The following is a 14,477-nucleotide window of genomic DNA, read 5'->3' as shown; positions in this document are numbered from 1 at the left end:
TGTACTGATATTTTGTTTCTATACCTCTCCAATGTGAAGGCCTCCCGTGTTCGTGTAAATAATTCACATTTAATGTTTACATAAAGGCTCAAAAACATCTGAAAGAGCTATATGGAGATATAAAAAAAAAAAAAAAGAAAAAGAAAAACTTATATTCATATTCAGTTAGTGTGTCTCTGTCTGTCTGTCTGTCTCTCTCTATATATATATATGTATATATACACACAGTATACACACACACACACACACACACATAGATATACATATATCCATCTATCTATCTGTCTATCTATCTATCTATCTATCTATATATATATACAGCATTTAGGGCAAGATGGTGTGATATGACTTTAAAATAATATCACAATATTTTTAGGCTTTACAATGTATATATCTCAGTGTTTTAACATGTCCTCTAAACTACTGTAAACTACTAAAATACAAGTTACAAATAAAGTAGCTACTGCCATGAAATACAGTTATATAAACTACTGTTGAAATAAAGTTTAATAAAATGCTGTTACAATTGTTAATAAAGAAAAGTATTTAGTTCAAAAAAAGTACTGTTTTGGTGAATGTAAATTAAGTATTGTTATAATTAAATAAATCAAAGTGGAACCCATGGGTCTTTTATGTGAAGGACCTGGCTCATCTCGGGCGAAAGCCGTAGGAGAGAGGGAGAAAAACGAAATGCAGATATGTCTCGTGCCAGCTGCTAAAAGAACAATGAGACAGTTTATACTTAATGTTTGCAATAAAGTTATTTTATGCATCGCATGTTGAAAAGCCTAAATACAGTATATTTACCAGCCTCTAGGTCTCTGTCTACACACAGCAAAGGATGGCCCTCTTTTAGGGACGAACTCCTCCTTGTTTTGAGGAGGCCGGTTGATGTCAATGTTTTATGCTGAATCCCCGCGTTCAGTATCGCTTCTTTAGATTTCTTACATCAGCATATCAACATGTATGGCAGCCATTCCATTAAATTCTAACACCTCATTTATTTGACTAAATGAGGGTCTGTTTAGGTGAACCACCTGAGCCAAACCTTGTTTAACAAAGAAAAGTATTAAAACCACGGCTGTGGTCATCAATATCCTCATGCAGTGGGACCAGCTGTATTACAAAAAAGAACTAGAAGTACCTGAAAAATAACTGGAATGGAAAAATAACTAAGTTGAAGTTTGACAAAGGCCACAAGGATTGGACCGTAGATCAGCTACATTAAAGTCCGGGTAAAGTGATAATTAAAATGTGTTCTGAGTTTGTTACATCACAGAAAGATGTGTTATTAAACACCTGACCAAATTTGATGTATGTAAAAGAAGGTCTTAAAATCATGAAAAAAAAAGGACAGTATTCTCTGATCTGAAATGCTGGGGGCGTGTCCGCTGGAGGAGCAGAGGCCACACCCAATCGTGGGACTATACTGATGATGCTTCTCGTTTTGCTGCGTATAGCTCCATTGCATCATTGGGCTATGGTTTTAGGCCCGCCCAAAAAATCTTAAAACAGGAAAATGGTGAAAAAACAGTCAACCGTTTAACTCCACAATTCAGTTCTATATAGTAAAGGGTCTTTGTAACATGTTTTCATCAATCAGTTTCCAACATATGTAATGTGTTCTGAAACAAATCTCCGAATTCATTTTAACCGGACTTTAAGGTAGTTTTCTCTGCGGTGTCAATTTTTTTTTTTTTTTTACAGTGGATGCATCATTCTTATTTACTCCATTGTTCATACAAAACAACAAAACAAAACAAAAAAGAACTATTTGAGTGGAAAACACTCAAGTCTCACTGGATCCTATTTTTTGCTCCTTGTTGGATTCACAGTGTTTCATTGCATTTTTGGCCAAAGTCAGTTTTGAAGAAAGTCCAAAAGCAAAGTGGGATCTGCAACATCGGCCAGGGAGACCTGACATCTAACAGATGGACACATTTACCATCCTGGCAGTGATTTAGCCAGTTACAAAAGTCAGCCATAAAACTCAACCTTTAAAAAAGCAAGTTCAAGTTGGCAGCCTTCTTTCTCTGCTGTTGCAAAAATGTGCTTTATATGTGAAAACAGATCATCAGCTGAGGTGTCTTCTTAGTAGAGTAAAAGCAGACGTACTATTCACTGAATATCACAAAATATCTGTCACTTGTATTTAACCCTTAGGGACTGTTTGGTGTATTTTACACACTTTTCATACTTCATTTTTGATAGTTTTGGCTGTGTTCATGCATGTGGCACAAATTTTGACAAGATTTTGTATTTTTATTTAATCTTGGAATTTCCAGCTCAGCTCCTACACAAAGTCTAAAATACACAGTGAAAGTAAATTGTTACATTTATACTGTTAAGTAAAAGCAAAGTAAAAAAAAAAATTTAAAAAAAATCTACTTTGCATGTCATATATTGAAAATTATTCATCTTTTTTGTGTTCCTTTTTTCCATCTAAAAACATAGTGGCATCATGACAAAAACCTGGCATTCAAAGGGTGTGAGTATTTGACAATACAAAAAAAAAAAAATCAGTGTTGCTACTAATCATTGACATTTCCCAGGCTGTGATAATAAAACAAAATCTGCTGAGCATGTAGTATATTGAAAATGATAGTTTTTTTGATGTTTTTTAAAATCTAAAATCATTGTGGCATCGTGATAAAAACCTGGCACTGAAAGAGTGAATATTCTAAAAATTGATGAATATTTGATATTTATGATTAGGTTTGACGTTTAAAGAATTAACTCAATGAAAGCAGAAAATAATAACGTTTTGTAATATTTATAAAGAAAGATTTTGAAAAGCGCATTCTGTGCTCAGAGTGATACGAGCGTGTGTAATATTAAAGCCATAAGGGTTAATCAAACAGAGACAACAAAACCACCCTCTCTCTTTCTCATTTTCTCTCTGTGTGTTTTTAGATCGGTGTCTCTTACCAGTGGGAAAGCGTGGGAGATCTTGCCATCCGGAGGAAGTTTAGCTCCAAATCCGTATGCTGGGAAGAGTTTGTCACTGTCGTAGTCCTGGATAATCTCCCCCACAGCCTTCAGAGCCATGGCGTACGCGTTCATCTGGTACGGACTCATGTAGTGCAGGGAGGTGGGCTGGGACGGGTTACCTGGAGAGAGAAGCACCACCACGCCCAACACACACAGAGGGATTAAAAGAATCATGTGGCAACATTAGCACGACCAAATACTTCTTTAGAGATTCAGGACATACAGTCTTTCATCTGTTTATGGTAAATTCATCACTCATGTTCAGTGAAAAAAATAATGGGCACATTGATAAAAGTCTATTATATGAAATATTTGCAAGATACGCATGCAGACATCACACATGAAGCCACAAGTTGCGAGGGAGATGTGGTCTCAAGGTTTATAATTTTTAGTTTTGTGAATGCAGGGGTTCGCCCTCAAGAAATTATTAAAACTTAAAAAGAAAATTACCTAAAAAACAAAACACAAAAAAAGAGTTTTAAAAAAGAGGGGGCGATTATTAAAATTGTCCCCCAAAAAGTCCTGGAAACTATCTTTATAATTCTAATAATTTTAGAATTAGAAATAATTAAAATGCATAATTAGTATAAAATCAATTCAGTTTTTATTTTTCAGCACTTTTTTAAAGGTATTTTATTTAAACTAGGTTTTTTGTGTGCATATTTTCAGCTTTGTTTTTTTGTGTGCATATTTTCAGCTTTGTTTTTTTGTGTGCATATTTTCAGCTAATATTCTTACTCATTTTTGGGCCATGTTTTGTTATGTTACTCGTTGTCTTCGGCCCATATGTTTGAAAGAAACCAACCAAATTACTCCGGTTTCCAAAGGGTTAAAATGCACCTGGTGCCTGCAATGTATCCCTCGATTATCTGTTATGGTGCAGTTTAAAGTCAGTTCATTATGTGTGGCCTCCACAAGCACATTGCAGTATTTCCATTGTTTTTTTTCTGACACTAATTAGTCATTAGTGCTTTAAATTACTGGGTATGAAGATTAAATTCTAAAATACAGCAGTGAGGAAAATTTGGACTTAACATCTCGGCCTACTGGGGATAGGGGCTCCAGTTCCAAGTTTTATTATTATATGCTTTTATTCACAAAAATTTTTATTTTAATAAAATATCAAAGTTCTATCTTTTATACCTGCAGTAACAATAATAAACTGTGGAAATATTACAAAGAGAACCAACCCAAAGATGAGAACACAATCCAAAACTAAAGTAATAACTGCGACAATCACATATGTTAAAGGCAAAACAATTTCACTGAACACCAGATGTACCCTGGTCTTACCGTTGGATGCTGTGAAGTCTATGGCCACGGTGAAATTGAGTTGTGTCCTGGTGGGAGATGAAGCACATGAGTATCATTCAAAGCAGAGATGCTCAAACTGTGCCAGTATCTCCAGATGGGAGCACATTTACAGATGTCCATGGAAGACTGAGAAACTCATCAACAGCTTACTGCTGACTCAGGGTGGAGGATCTGCACCATGACTCATACAGTATAACAGTGATTTCAAATTCAGTGCTCATTATCACTGTTTTGCACTAAGTTTTTACATTTGTCTGTTTTCATGCTGAAGTCTTTCCATGTGATTGTCCAGCAGTTTTATTCATTTCCTACAAATCACATTTACTGTATTCTACTTTGGAATTGCAGATACAGACTTATTTTAGATTTGTGCTCATGCTTTACAAGCAGCCACTGATTTCAAAGTTTGAAAAAATGTACTTCCAGATCAACTCATAAAGCCTTTTGGTAACACTTTCTATGAAGACCACATCTATAATGCATTATGAAGGCATTCATAGTGAATTCTATTGCATTCCTAAGGCCTGTTTTACACAGCATGCGTCTGCAGCACTGAACATGTTGCTTTTTATTTTGGCGCCCATGTTAATATGTTAGAGCATCCACAATGCCCGCCTGAGCAGCACTTCTCAGGGCCATCCCAGCTACCTGTCAGCCACGGCACATCTAGAGAAACGGAGGCTCGCCGATTTTTTTAAGCGTGTCATGCGCATGTGTCAGCAGAAATAGACAGTGAAAATGATGTTCTGATGATTATATTGACTCTATACCACCTTCTACTTCCGTTTAAAAGTCTCTCTCTGTCACAGAGATGAGGAAATACAAAGCTGTCTGTTTTACTCCAACCAGTCTGTGGATTGAATCCCATCAGTTGCTGACACAAGTCATTTTATTTTGAAACATTTGCTTGACCGTATTGTTGGCAATGCAGGAGCTGCACAACTTCATAAATGAGTGGAATTTGTGCTTATGAATGTGGGAATACAGTACTCGTAGTAGCAGGCAGCGATGCAACAGGAACATTGCAACAACGCTGCAGTTAGGCAGGACTGCCTATGCATGCTGTGTGAAGCGGGCTTAATGCTTTGTGACTAAATTCATACACATAATGCTTACTGATGCACTATATCAACAGTCATAAAACATTATAGATGTGACTTATAATGAATTATAAGTATCTAGTGTCTTATGTATGCTCTTGACTCGTTAAACTAAGGTTGACTGATGGAGCTTATAATGCATTATAAATACACATACTCACCTATAAACACATCAAAAGTTAACTGTAGTAAGTCCCGAAAAAAGTTATCCTTGTTGTCACTGTCAACATGCAACCCACTTGCCGCTTGCAAACTTGTTTAGTATATGATGTAACAGGTCAACCGGAAGTAGGTCCAGTAGCAACTAGCTGAAAAGGGGGCATATCTCCACCTACTGTGGAAGAGTCGAAAGTAATTCTGTCAATAAATTGATTCTCCCCCTGTGCTTGTTTACTGAGACAAGGACAGTAGTCCGATGAAATGGCCTCATCAAGCTATGACTATAGCTCAACTCAACTGCGCATGTACACGTACTGATAGTCTCCTAAGAAAAGGCAAAGACTTTGGTAAAATGGGTACCAGTATGTGACAGAATGATCAGAGCCAGCTTCATTTCCAAACATTGTAAATTAACAATCATACAGTGCTATGCAACAATGAACAAAGCTGAGCGAGAGGACAAGAATAATTTTTATGAGTTACAAGGTCCCGCAATACGCCACTTATCATGGGTAATATTAACGGCAAGGTCAGAACTGAAAATGTCAACCATGGCAGAGCTACCACCTTCCTTCATAAGAACAGCCATAAAATCACTTGAAGGTCACCTGAAAGTCTTACAGCAAACCAGACTGTCTACATCATCGATGGGAAGTTGCGCAGGTCTCTCCAAGATGTTAGACTTTGTCTTGATGCAAATTTCAACAGTGACCACTATCTGATGACATGCTGAATCACTGCAATAGTGGATTTGCTTGCAGGTACAAAGTAAATCATTGCATATTTTTCACATCCGATTTTAACCAATACCAAGCTGTGGCAATGTATAAGAGGACAGAGGGTCCATTGTCAAAGAAGCTGTTATAACTTCTTACCACTTCTATTTAAAATGCTCTGTCAGAGTAACATACTGTATCTAGTCTGCACGCAGTAATGAGACAGAGTTGATGGTACTTAAACAGCTTTTGAATTGATCTCAGTGAACGTATTGTTCTGTTGGTGACCGAACATACCCAGCTAGCAGGGAATGTTCCCAAGCATTGGCTAACGTAACCTACATGTTGCAATAATGTTTTAAAGAAAATATTTTAATCTAATGCTCAAAGAAAGTTTTAAGGCTGTTTATCATCTCAAATAATGTCCCTGTAAGGGACATTATTACTGCAACACTGAGTATGTTTTGGTGATGTTGAGAGGTGACAGCTCATAGAATGTTCTTTTATAAAACATTCCCACAATGTTACATGGGAGCAAAGAAAGAACATTTTTAAAGCAATATTCAGAACATGTTATTAAGGACTAAGATTACAGACCATTTTTTATGATGATGTAGTGTAATGTGATATGTTAATAATTTTTTGGATGTTTATACAATATGCTACCCTAACTTTAAGAAGGACATTCTAGGAACTAAAAAAAAAGTGTTGATGAAAACATTACTAAAACATTGCATAGGTTGTGTTGTGCCATTGTTCGATCCAAAAATTGCTAGCTGGGAAGTCAATGAGCTAACAACCAACCAATTAATCAAGCTTGTTAGCTCTGATAGCTTCTTTCATCTTTAATAACTTTTTATTGAAGAAAATGGTTAATACAATGCCAGGGGGAGTAAATGAAAAATTTATGACAAAATAGAGACAAGCTCTGGGAGTTATTGTAACTCAGTGGAGCTGGCTGGAGTTAGTTAGCATATTAGCATTAGCTGACGAGCTTCAGCAGTTCACCAGCTAGCTCTGAGTAGTCTCTCAGACTCTAAAATCAAAGATTTTGCAAAGACAGGCAGATTAATTTCACCGTTCCACTGTCTGGCGTGAGTTCTTAAAACAAGTAAAGCCTGTGGTGTAACTGACTGAGCTCTTACCCTCCTCTGATGAAGTCCACAAAAGTGTGTTCTGAGTCCACTTTGAAGGACAGCAGAGTGACCTTGAAGACAAAGAGAGAGTGAAAGGTGAAACAGGGAGGGAGCAACAAACAGAAGACAGAGATAGATTACAAGCAGGCTCATGGCAAACACCATCCGTTTATTGCTCTGACGCATCACGGCTGCTACTACTCATGTCCATGGAAGATGCTGATGAAACACATTCTGACAGGTCTTACCGTCCCTGAATTGACATATTTCTTCTTCTTGCCTTTCTTTTTGGGATTCAAAACCTTGATAGCAAGAAAGAAAACAGGAAGTGAGTTTCTGTTTAGTCATGTTGTTTAGTCATACAAAGCTACCTGTGGTTGGACTTTGATAATAAATTGTGCTCAGATGACAATTAATAACACAAGAAACAAATGAATAACATAACACTGTCAATGAACTATTGATGTTGTCGCAAGTTCCTGAAACAATGTTATATTTTTAATATAATGTGCACTTTTAGAAAAGTTTTGGAGAAAGTCTTGGAATGTTTTTTAATTATCTGCTGTGAATTCCTTGCTGTTGTATTTTACCTCATAGACATTGAACTGGCTTTGGCCTCTGGACAGCTCTCTGTAGCTGGTCGTGAACTCTCCGATAAAGTCGTGACTGGAGGAAAGATTAATTTGGACAGAAACAGACAGAAAGACAAGAAAAATGAAAATAGCTATAGTACAAGTGCAATATGATTTCAAATCTCTCGTGTGGTTGAAGAAAGGACAAAGTCACACAGGAGAGACAACAAATCCAAGTGTGTGGTATTTTGTCCTAATAAATGCAAGAAAAACATAACATTAAAGCTGTATGAAAACATTTTTGTCTTGTTTGGCAGTGGAACAAGCTGAGAGCACAACTTTATCATATTGTCATCCTTTTAAGGTTGGGCAAACATATCAGCCAACAGTTGCCTACTAACCACTAACATAAGAATTCATTTTGAATCATGTTAACAGTCCAATATTTTCTGTTCGTTGACTCAGTTTTTGTCTTCACTAACTCCTGAAAAGAATGTGTCTCTTTAGTTGCAAGCTTTTATCAAATCAGTGTAATTCCTTTATTCTTTTTTTCTAAAGGTTTTTCAAGAGCACCCAAATCCAGACCAATCCTCTTGTCAAATACACAGTATGTACCAACACATTCTCATCTCAAGTCCTCACATAGTGCTGCTTCTTACACTCTATCTACTGTTGTCAACAAAGGTATGAGTGGTTAGAATTAGAGGAAGGATGCACAAGGCAAGTTGTACAAGAAAAACATCACATTCAGATGGCAAGTGAACAGTGACGCCCCGCATAAAAGATATGTTGGACCCATCCACTGCCCATCCTGCCTGCTGTACAGGGCATTTCCAGACCCTTATAGAACATAATTACCAGCAGTGTTTTAACCTGACGCTGTCCAGCGGTTTATCATGTGGACACCACAGGTTATGGTTATGTATGGCTGTGTTCTCAGCTGACACCGCCTGGCGGGGCATCATACAGCCATAAATTGTGGCTTTTGGCATCGGGATCTTATACCGAAATTAGTGTAAAAGCAGCAGGTTTGAATAAGGACAGGCTGTATGTACAATACAATCTCTGCACCACATATTTACCTTTTAAAACAACTGCAAAACAACCGTGATGTTATCACACCACATTCTGCACTTTATGTCACAGCCTCATGGACTTTCCATGCTGTGACCTCCATTACGTAACATCTGGCCCAGGTCACATATCCACCAAGAGTCCTCAAAGTAGTCATTGCTGAACTTACTTGTGTTGTCTATTCTATTGCTTCCATGATAAAAAAAGTTGACCTGATGGATTTTAATCACATAGATTTCAAAAAGTATGATAAAAGGTCTTACAGATCTTTCAAAATGAACTGAGATTTAAACTCCAATATTGACAGTATGTGGCACGCTCCCCTTTTTTTTTAAATTCTGGTTTTGTCTCTTAACTTTTGGTCACCGTCACTGGCTATAATGAACCCCAATAGCAAGGTCTTTTTAAAACATGGTAAGGGGGTGACAGGCAACTTAACCAGAAATGGCCAAACAATGAGAAAAAAATACAAAAAATAAAAAAAGAAGAAGAGGAAAAAGAAGAAAGAAAATGACCTCAAGAAAATGTTAAAAATTACACATATTTCTTCTGTAACATAATATTAAATATATTTTTCTTATTTTTTATTCATTATTATTTATTTGTTTGTATTTTTGAATAATATCTAATAATCGATTCAGAATCACCTTTTACAAAGGGATAATACTTGCTAAGTTGCTCATTATTTTTTTCCCCATGTTTTTGAAAGAAATCAAACCAATTTCCTCAGGTTTCAGAGATACAGTAGGATATATGTAATAAAACCATGGCATGCATTTGAGCTGCTTTAACAGATGTACGTGGTCTGTCAACTAAAATTTGTTTTGATAGTCTTGGAGATTTTCTTAATATGAGCATCAAACTTGAGTCAGGATCCAAAATGATACTTAGATCTTTAAATTCACCCACTTTCTTAATTTCCTTTCTGTTTTAATCAGTGTTAATATCCTGCAGCCACTGGGAGACTCTGACCAGCTGTCTAGTTCCAGCTCTGCAGCCTAATGAGTTTCTGCCCTTACATAAATGATTGTGCCATCTGCAATACATTTGGTACCCAATCTTTTTACAGCTTTCAGGTAGCTCCTGGAAATGTGAGCAGAGCAAAGGGACCATTATTGAACCTTGCGGAACACCCAATTTGCAAGTTTTGCAGGCCTATACGATAATACATTCTATAGTTAGCAGTGCACCTTGAAAGTTGAAAGCTGCCCACCTAAAGTCCTATCTTAGGCACTGTTTGACAGATATGTCCAGATATCATTCTTCAATCATTCTTTTTATTTTTTGCTCTCTTTTCTTTAAAAAATGTTACAGCCATAAGCAGATGCTGGTCAGAATGTGCTGGCATTTTGGATTCATTATGTTTTTGTTTTTTTTTACTTTATAGTCTATCCCAAATGGTGACAGGAATTCTCCTTTAACAGGCTCAATACAATACACACAGTTTGCATAAAAACTCAATCAAAACATCTTAAAAATGCATTAAAAAAAAAAAAAAGAAAAAAGAATAATTTAAAAACATTAAAAAAGTTTCTATTTTATGTTGTTCAGAGTGATTATGTGGATATATATATAAATCCTGGTTTGCACTGTGCTGGGCAGGCAGCAGTGTGTATGCACAACATGCTCTCATCCCAAGTCATCACATGTTGCACTTTGCAGTGGATTTCCACTTCTACACATTACGCTCTAGGTATCCCTCTGCATCTGCTGTTGATGTTCTGGGATGCTGCTCCTGTAATGTCAACAATATCATGGTGGGAATACGCTGCACGTGGTTATGTTAAAACAACAAAAGCACGTGGCAACCAACACCAGTACGTCAACAAATGTATATGCTGGCACGGATGGTCAGGATTAGGGAAAAGAGGTACATGGTAAGGTGTAGAAAAAAACCTCATCACATTCATATGGGAAGCAAACACAGGACTATGAAAGGTTTCTTAAACCCATCCATCACCCAGTCGGGGCCTTTGTGCTTCTTACCGGTAGCGTTTTAACCTGATGCTGTCCAGCGGCATATCACGCAGACATGACAAGTTCCATCCAGTCGTGTTCTCAGCTGATGCTGCCTCATGTTGCCCATTGACTTATCAGTGTTGCAGCAGGTGCCTTCTGGCCATCCATCAGTGTATTATAACACTGTGAATGGTTCTTAGCTGACGCGGTCCAGCAGACATGTCATGCCAACATGAGAGGTGGCCTTTGGTGTCAGGATCACACAGTATTTGACAACTTTGTAATGAGAATGACCTGGTATGGGCCCATGCCAGAGCAAGTTGTTTGCAAATGTCAGCATTGACAGAATGCCCATGTTGGCAGTGGGGTTATGGTGCACAGGTGCATTTTATTGATGGCAGTTTGAAAGCCCAAAAATACCCCGGTGAGATCCTATAACACGTTGTCATGGCATTCATCTGCCGCCATGACTTAATGTTGCAGCATGCTAATGCACAGCCTCATGTTGCAAAGATCTGTACATAATTCCTGGAAGCTAAAAAACATCCCAGTTCTTACACGTATTCTCATTCTCACCAGACATGACAACCACTGAGCACTCACAGACATTTTCACTGACCAAGAAAAATATATATCTTTTAAATTTGAGAGTATATATCTTATAAGATAGGTAGATAGATAGTGTTATGGACGGTGGCGTTGTTTCAGTTGTTTTGCGTATGGGGGTTGTGGCAGTCTCATTTTTAGGCAGTGCGACTGATTACGCAGGAGGTTCGGAGGTTCGCCACGTCACTGGGGACTCCTTCCTTCTGTACCCTGGGGGGTTCCTCTGCCTGGGGCTCGTTTCCCCTCTTCCTGCTGCACGCCTTCCTACCGACCAATCGGTTGGTGCCAGTGGTCCCGCCTTCCCCCCTTCGATGAGTGCTTCCTCCAATCATGTGTCTTTTTGTTGTCTATTTAAGTCCGCTGTACCATTGCCAGTGGCGGCTGTTCTTACCAATGGGCAGTTCGCCTCGATATTGTGCTGGCGTGAGTGATGTAAACTTGTAACTGTTAACTCTGTACTGTATGTTAACTTGTGTATGAGGGAGCTGGGCTCTAGATTACCTTTTATTGTATTTCATGTCACACGCAGGCAACCAATTGTCTAGCACACTAGGCTTAGGGGTGGTTGTGCTGTTTGTGTTTTTGGCGACGAAGATGAAGTTACAGTAGTCTGTGGGGTGGGTTTGGGTAGGCTTAACGGGTTCTTTTTTTTGTTTATTGTTTTGCTGCCACCCGCTGCCCTCTCCCTTTGTTTGTTTGTGTGCGTATTGCCCGTTTGATGCTGGGCCAGTTCATTCATACATGCTTGTGCTGAACAATAAACGGGTTTCCCGCCTGTTCAACACCACGGTGCTGTGTTGCTTCCCTTTGTCCCTAGACTTAACATCTGTGGGTTGTAACAGATAGATAGATAGATAGATAGTCAGCCTTCTCTCATGTTGTCACATGGTTGTGGTTGTGGTCACTTTTTTCCCTGTTTAAGGTTTTTGGGGGGCAGTTTTTTCTTATCTACTGTGAGGGTCCAAAGACAGAGGGATGCCGTGTGCAGCCCTCTGAGGCAAATTGTGATTTGTGATAATGGGCTTTATAATTAATTGACTTGACTTGATGTAACTGTGGTATCTGTTTTGGATGAGATGTAACTGTGCAGAGCATTTTGAAATGCTCCCTCCAGATGGTAACTTAACCATCTGAAGGACAACACCACATATTGTAAATACTTGACTAATAATGTCCGGTCCATTAATCTAGCTACACAGAGACCGCCTAGCTGATACTAAAACAGAATGTGAATTAGTCTGAAATTTCTCTGCCTCCCCAGTATATGGTCACTGTACTTGATCTATGCCAGAATGAAAATCTGGTCCTTAAATCTGCTATTCGGAGGGACCCTCAGAGAAATACGGTTTTCAGGAGTTCAACACGTGACTTTTCATCTGAACGTGATAAAAAAAAAATCCCCTCCAGCATCATCAGACTGGTAAATATCAACTCTCTGCATGCCCTCAGATCATCTCTGCATCTCAATATATCACCACCTGAAGCTGTGTGTGACACCAGCGCTGCCGGGGCAAAGCTGATATTTAGAGGGGAATCCTCAAGGAGCAAACAAGTTCATCTCCCAAGGGGAAGAGAAGGAGAATGAGATATAGAATGGGGGGAGGAGAGGAGAATAAACTGCTAGACTGCAATAAGGTTTAGACAAGAAAGAGACAGAAACAGGCAGAAGAGTTTGTTCACAAATTATTTTGATGCACTGTTCTGTTTTCACAACATATCTCTACATATTTCTACTCTCTCTATCTATATGTATATATGTATATATAGATATATGCCTTGGACATATCTGTTTGCAAAAGCCAGCCCTTTCTTATTCCGTGGTCATTTATTAACACAGTTTCACTTTGATTATGGCTTAAGATGCCTATGACAAAAGCCACCTTTCACAGCTACATGATACGCCACCAGGAGGTGTCAGCTAAGAATGCAGCCCAAAAGAAAAGTTTGCAGTGTTATTATATGTATTATATATATGGACACCCAGACAGCATCTTCCAGAGCAGCATGATTCGCAAACAATCTGAGTCAGTTGACAACAGCCAGATGGAACCTGTTACATCCTTAAGATAAATCACTGAGTGGCATCAGGTTGAATTGCTGCCAGTAAGAACTTAATATAAGCAGCACGAAGGTCACTATAGGGCTGGCAGGAGGGGTGCTGGATGGATCCAACAAACCAGAGCTTTCACACAGAAGTTATGTGAATGTGATGTTATTTTTTCTGCACTTTGCCATGTGCCTCTTTTGCCTAAACCTAACCATCCGTCCTTGCATTTGTTACCAAGCGCTTTTTTGCCAAAACATAACCACGTGCTTTTGTAGTGTAATTGGATCATGTGCTTATGTTAACATCCAAGCATCGGTATCAGCATCCCGGAACATTACCAGCAGACACAGAAGGATACCTAGAACATAATTTGTGACGCGGAAGTCCACTGACAGAGTGCAATATGTGATGACTTGAATGAGAACATGTTGCAAAAGTGCACATAAAGTAAAACTTTCCATATCAGAATTATAGTGTGTATAAAAGTGGGATGCCACAGCAATAACGCTGGCTTGTGTACTTCTCCTTTCAGCTTGTCTGTATGGAGGTGAGAATAGACTTTGTTGGGATAGTTGCACTCACAGGATCCAGACACTGGGTTTAATCTTCTCTGTGTGACAGACAGAACACCCCCTTCACTCCCTGGCACAATGATTACACAGGAGTTTATTTTGACACCATCATGTCCCTATTTTAAAGTTAAAGGCCTGAAATCTCTGATAACAGCTTGTCATCAGAATAAAAGTTCCTTGCCATGAAGCAGTGGAAAGACAAAACATAATTGTCTGTCAAACCTTGAAAGA

At 38.4% G+C, this 14,477-nt stretch overlaps 1 protein-coding gene across 1 annotated transcript in view; it reads right to left on the bottom strand.

The window, feature by feature from the left end:
- Window positions 1-14,477, bottom strand: part of LOC121949536 (copine-9-like) — a 229,848-nt gene that overhangs the window by 36,786 nt on the left and 178,585 nt on the right. Inside the window, 5 exon segments of the mRNA XM_042495252.1 lie at window positions 2,929-3,110; window positions 4,285-4,331; window positions 7,426-7,487; window positions 7,665-7,718; window positions 8,007-8,082. Of these exon segments, the coding sequence (XP_042351186.1) occupies window positions 2,929-3,110; window positions 4,285-4,331; window positions 7,426-7,487; window positions 7,665-7,718; window positions 8,007-8,082 (421 nt within the window).

Source organism: Plectropomus leopardus, chromosome 2 (assembly GCF_008729295.1).
Source record: "Plectropomus leopardus isolate mb chromosome 2, YSFRI_Pleo_2.0, whole genome shotgun sequence".
NCBI lineage: Eukaryota > Metazoa > Chordata > Actinopteri > Perciformes > Serranidae > Plectropomus > Plectropomus leopardus.
This window is presented reverse-complemented; position numbering and strand designations above follow the sequence as displayed.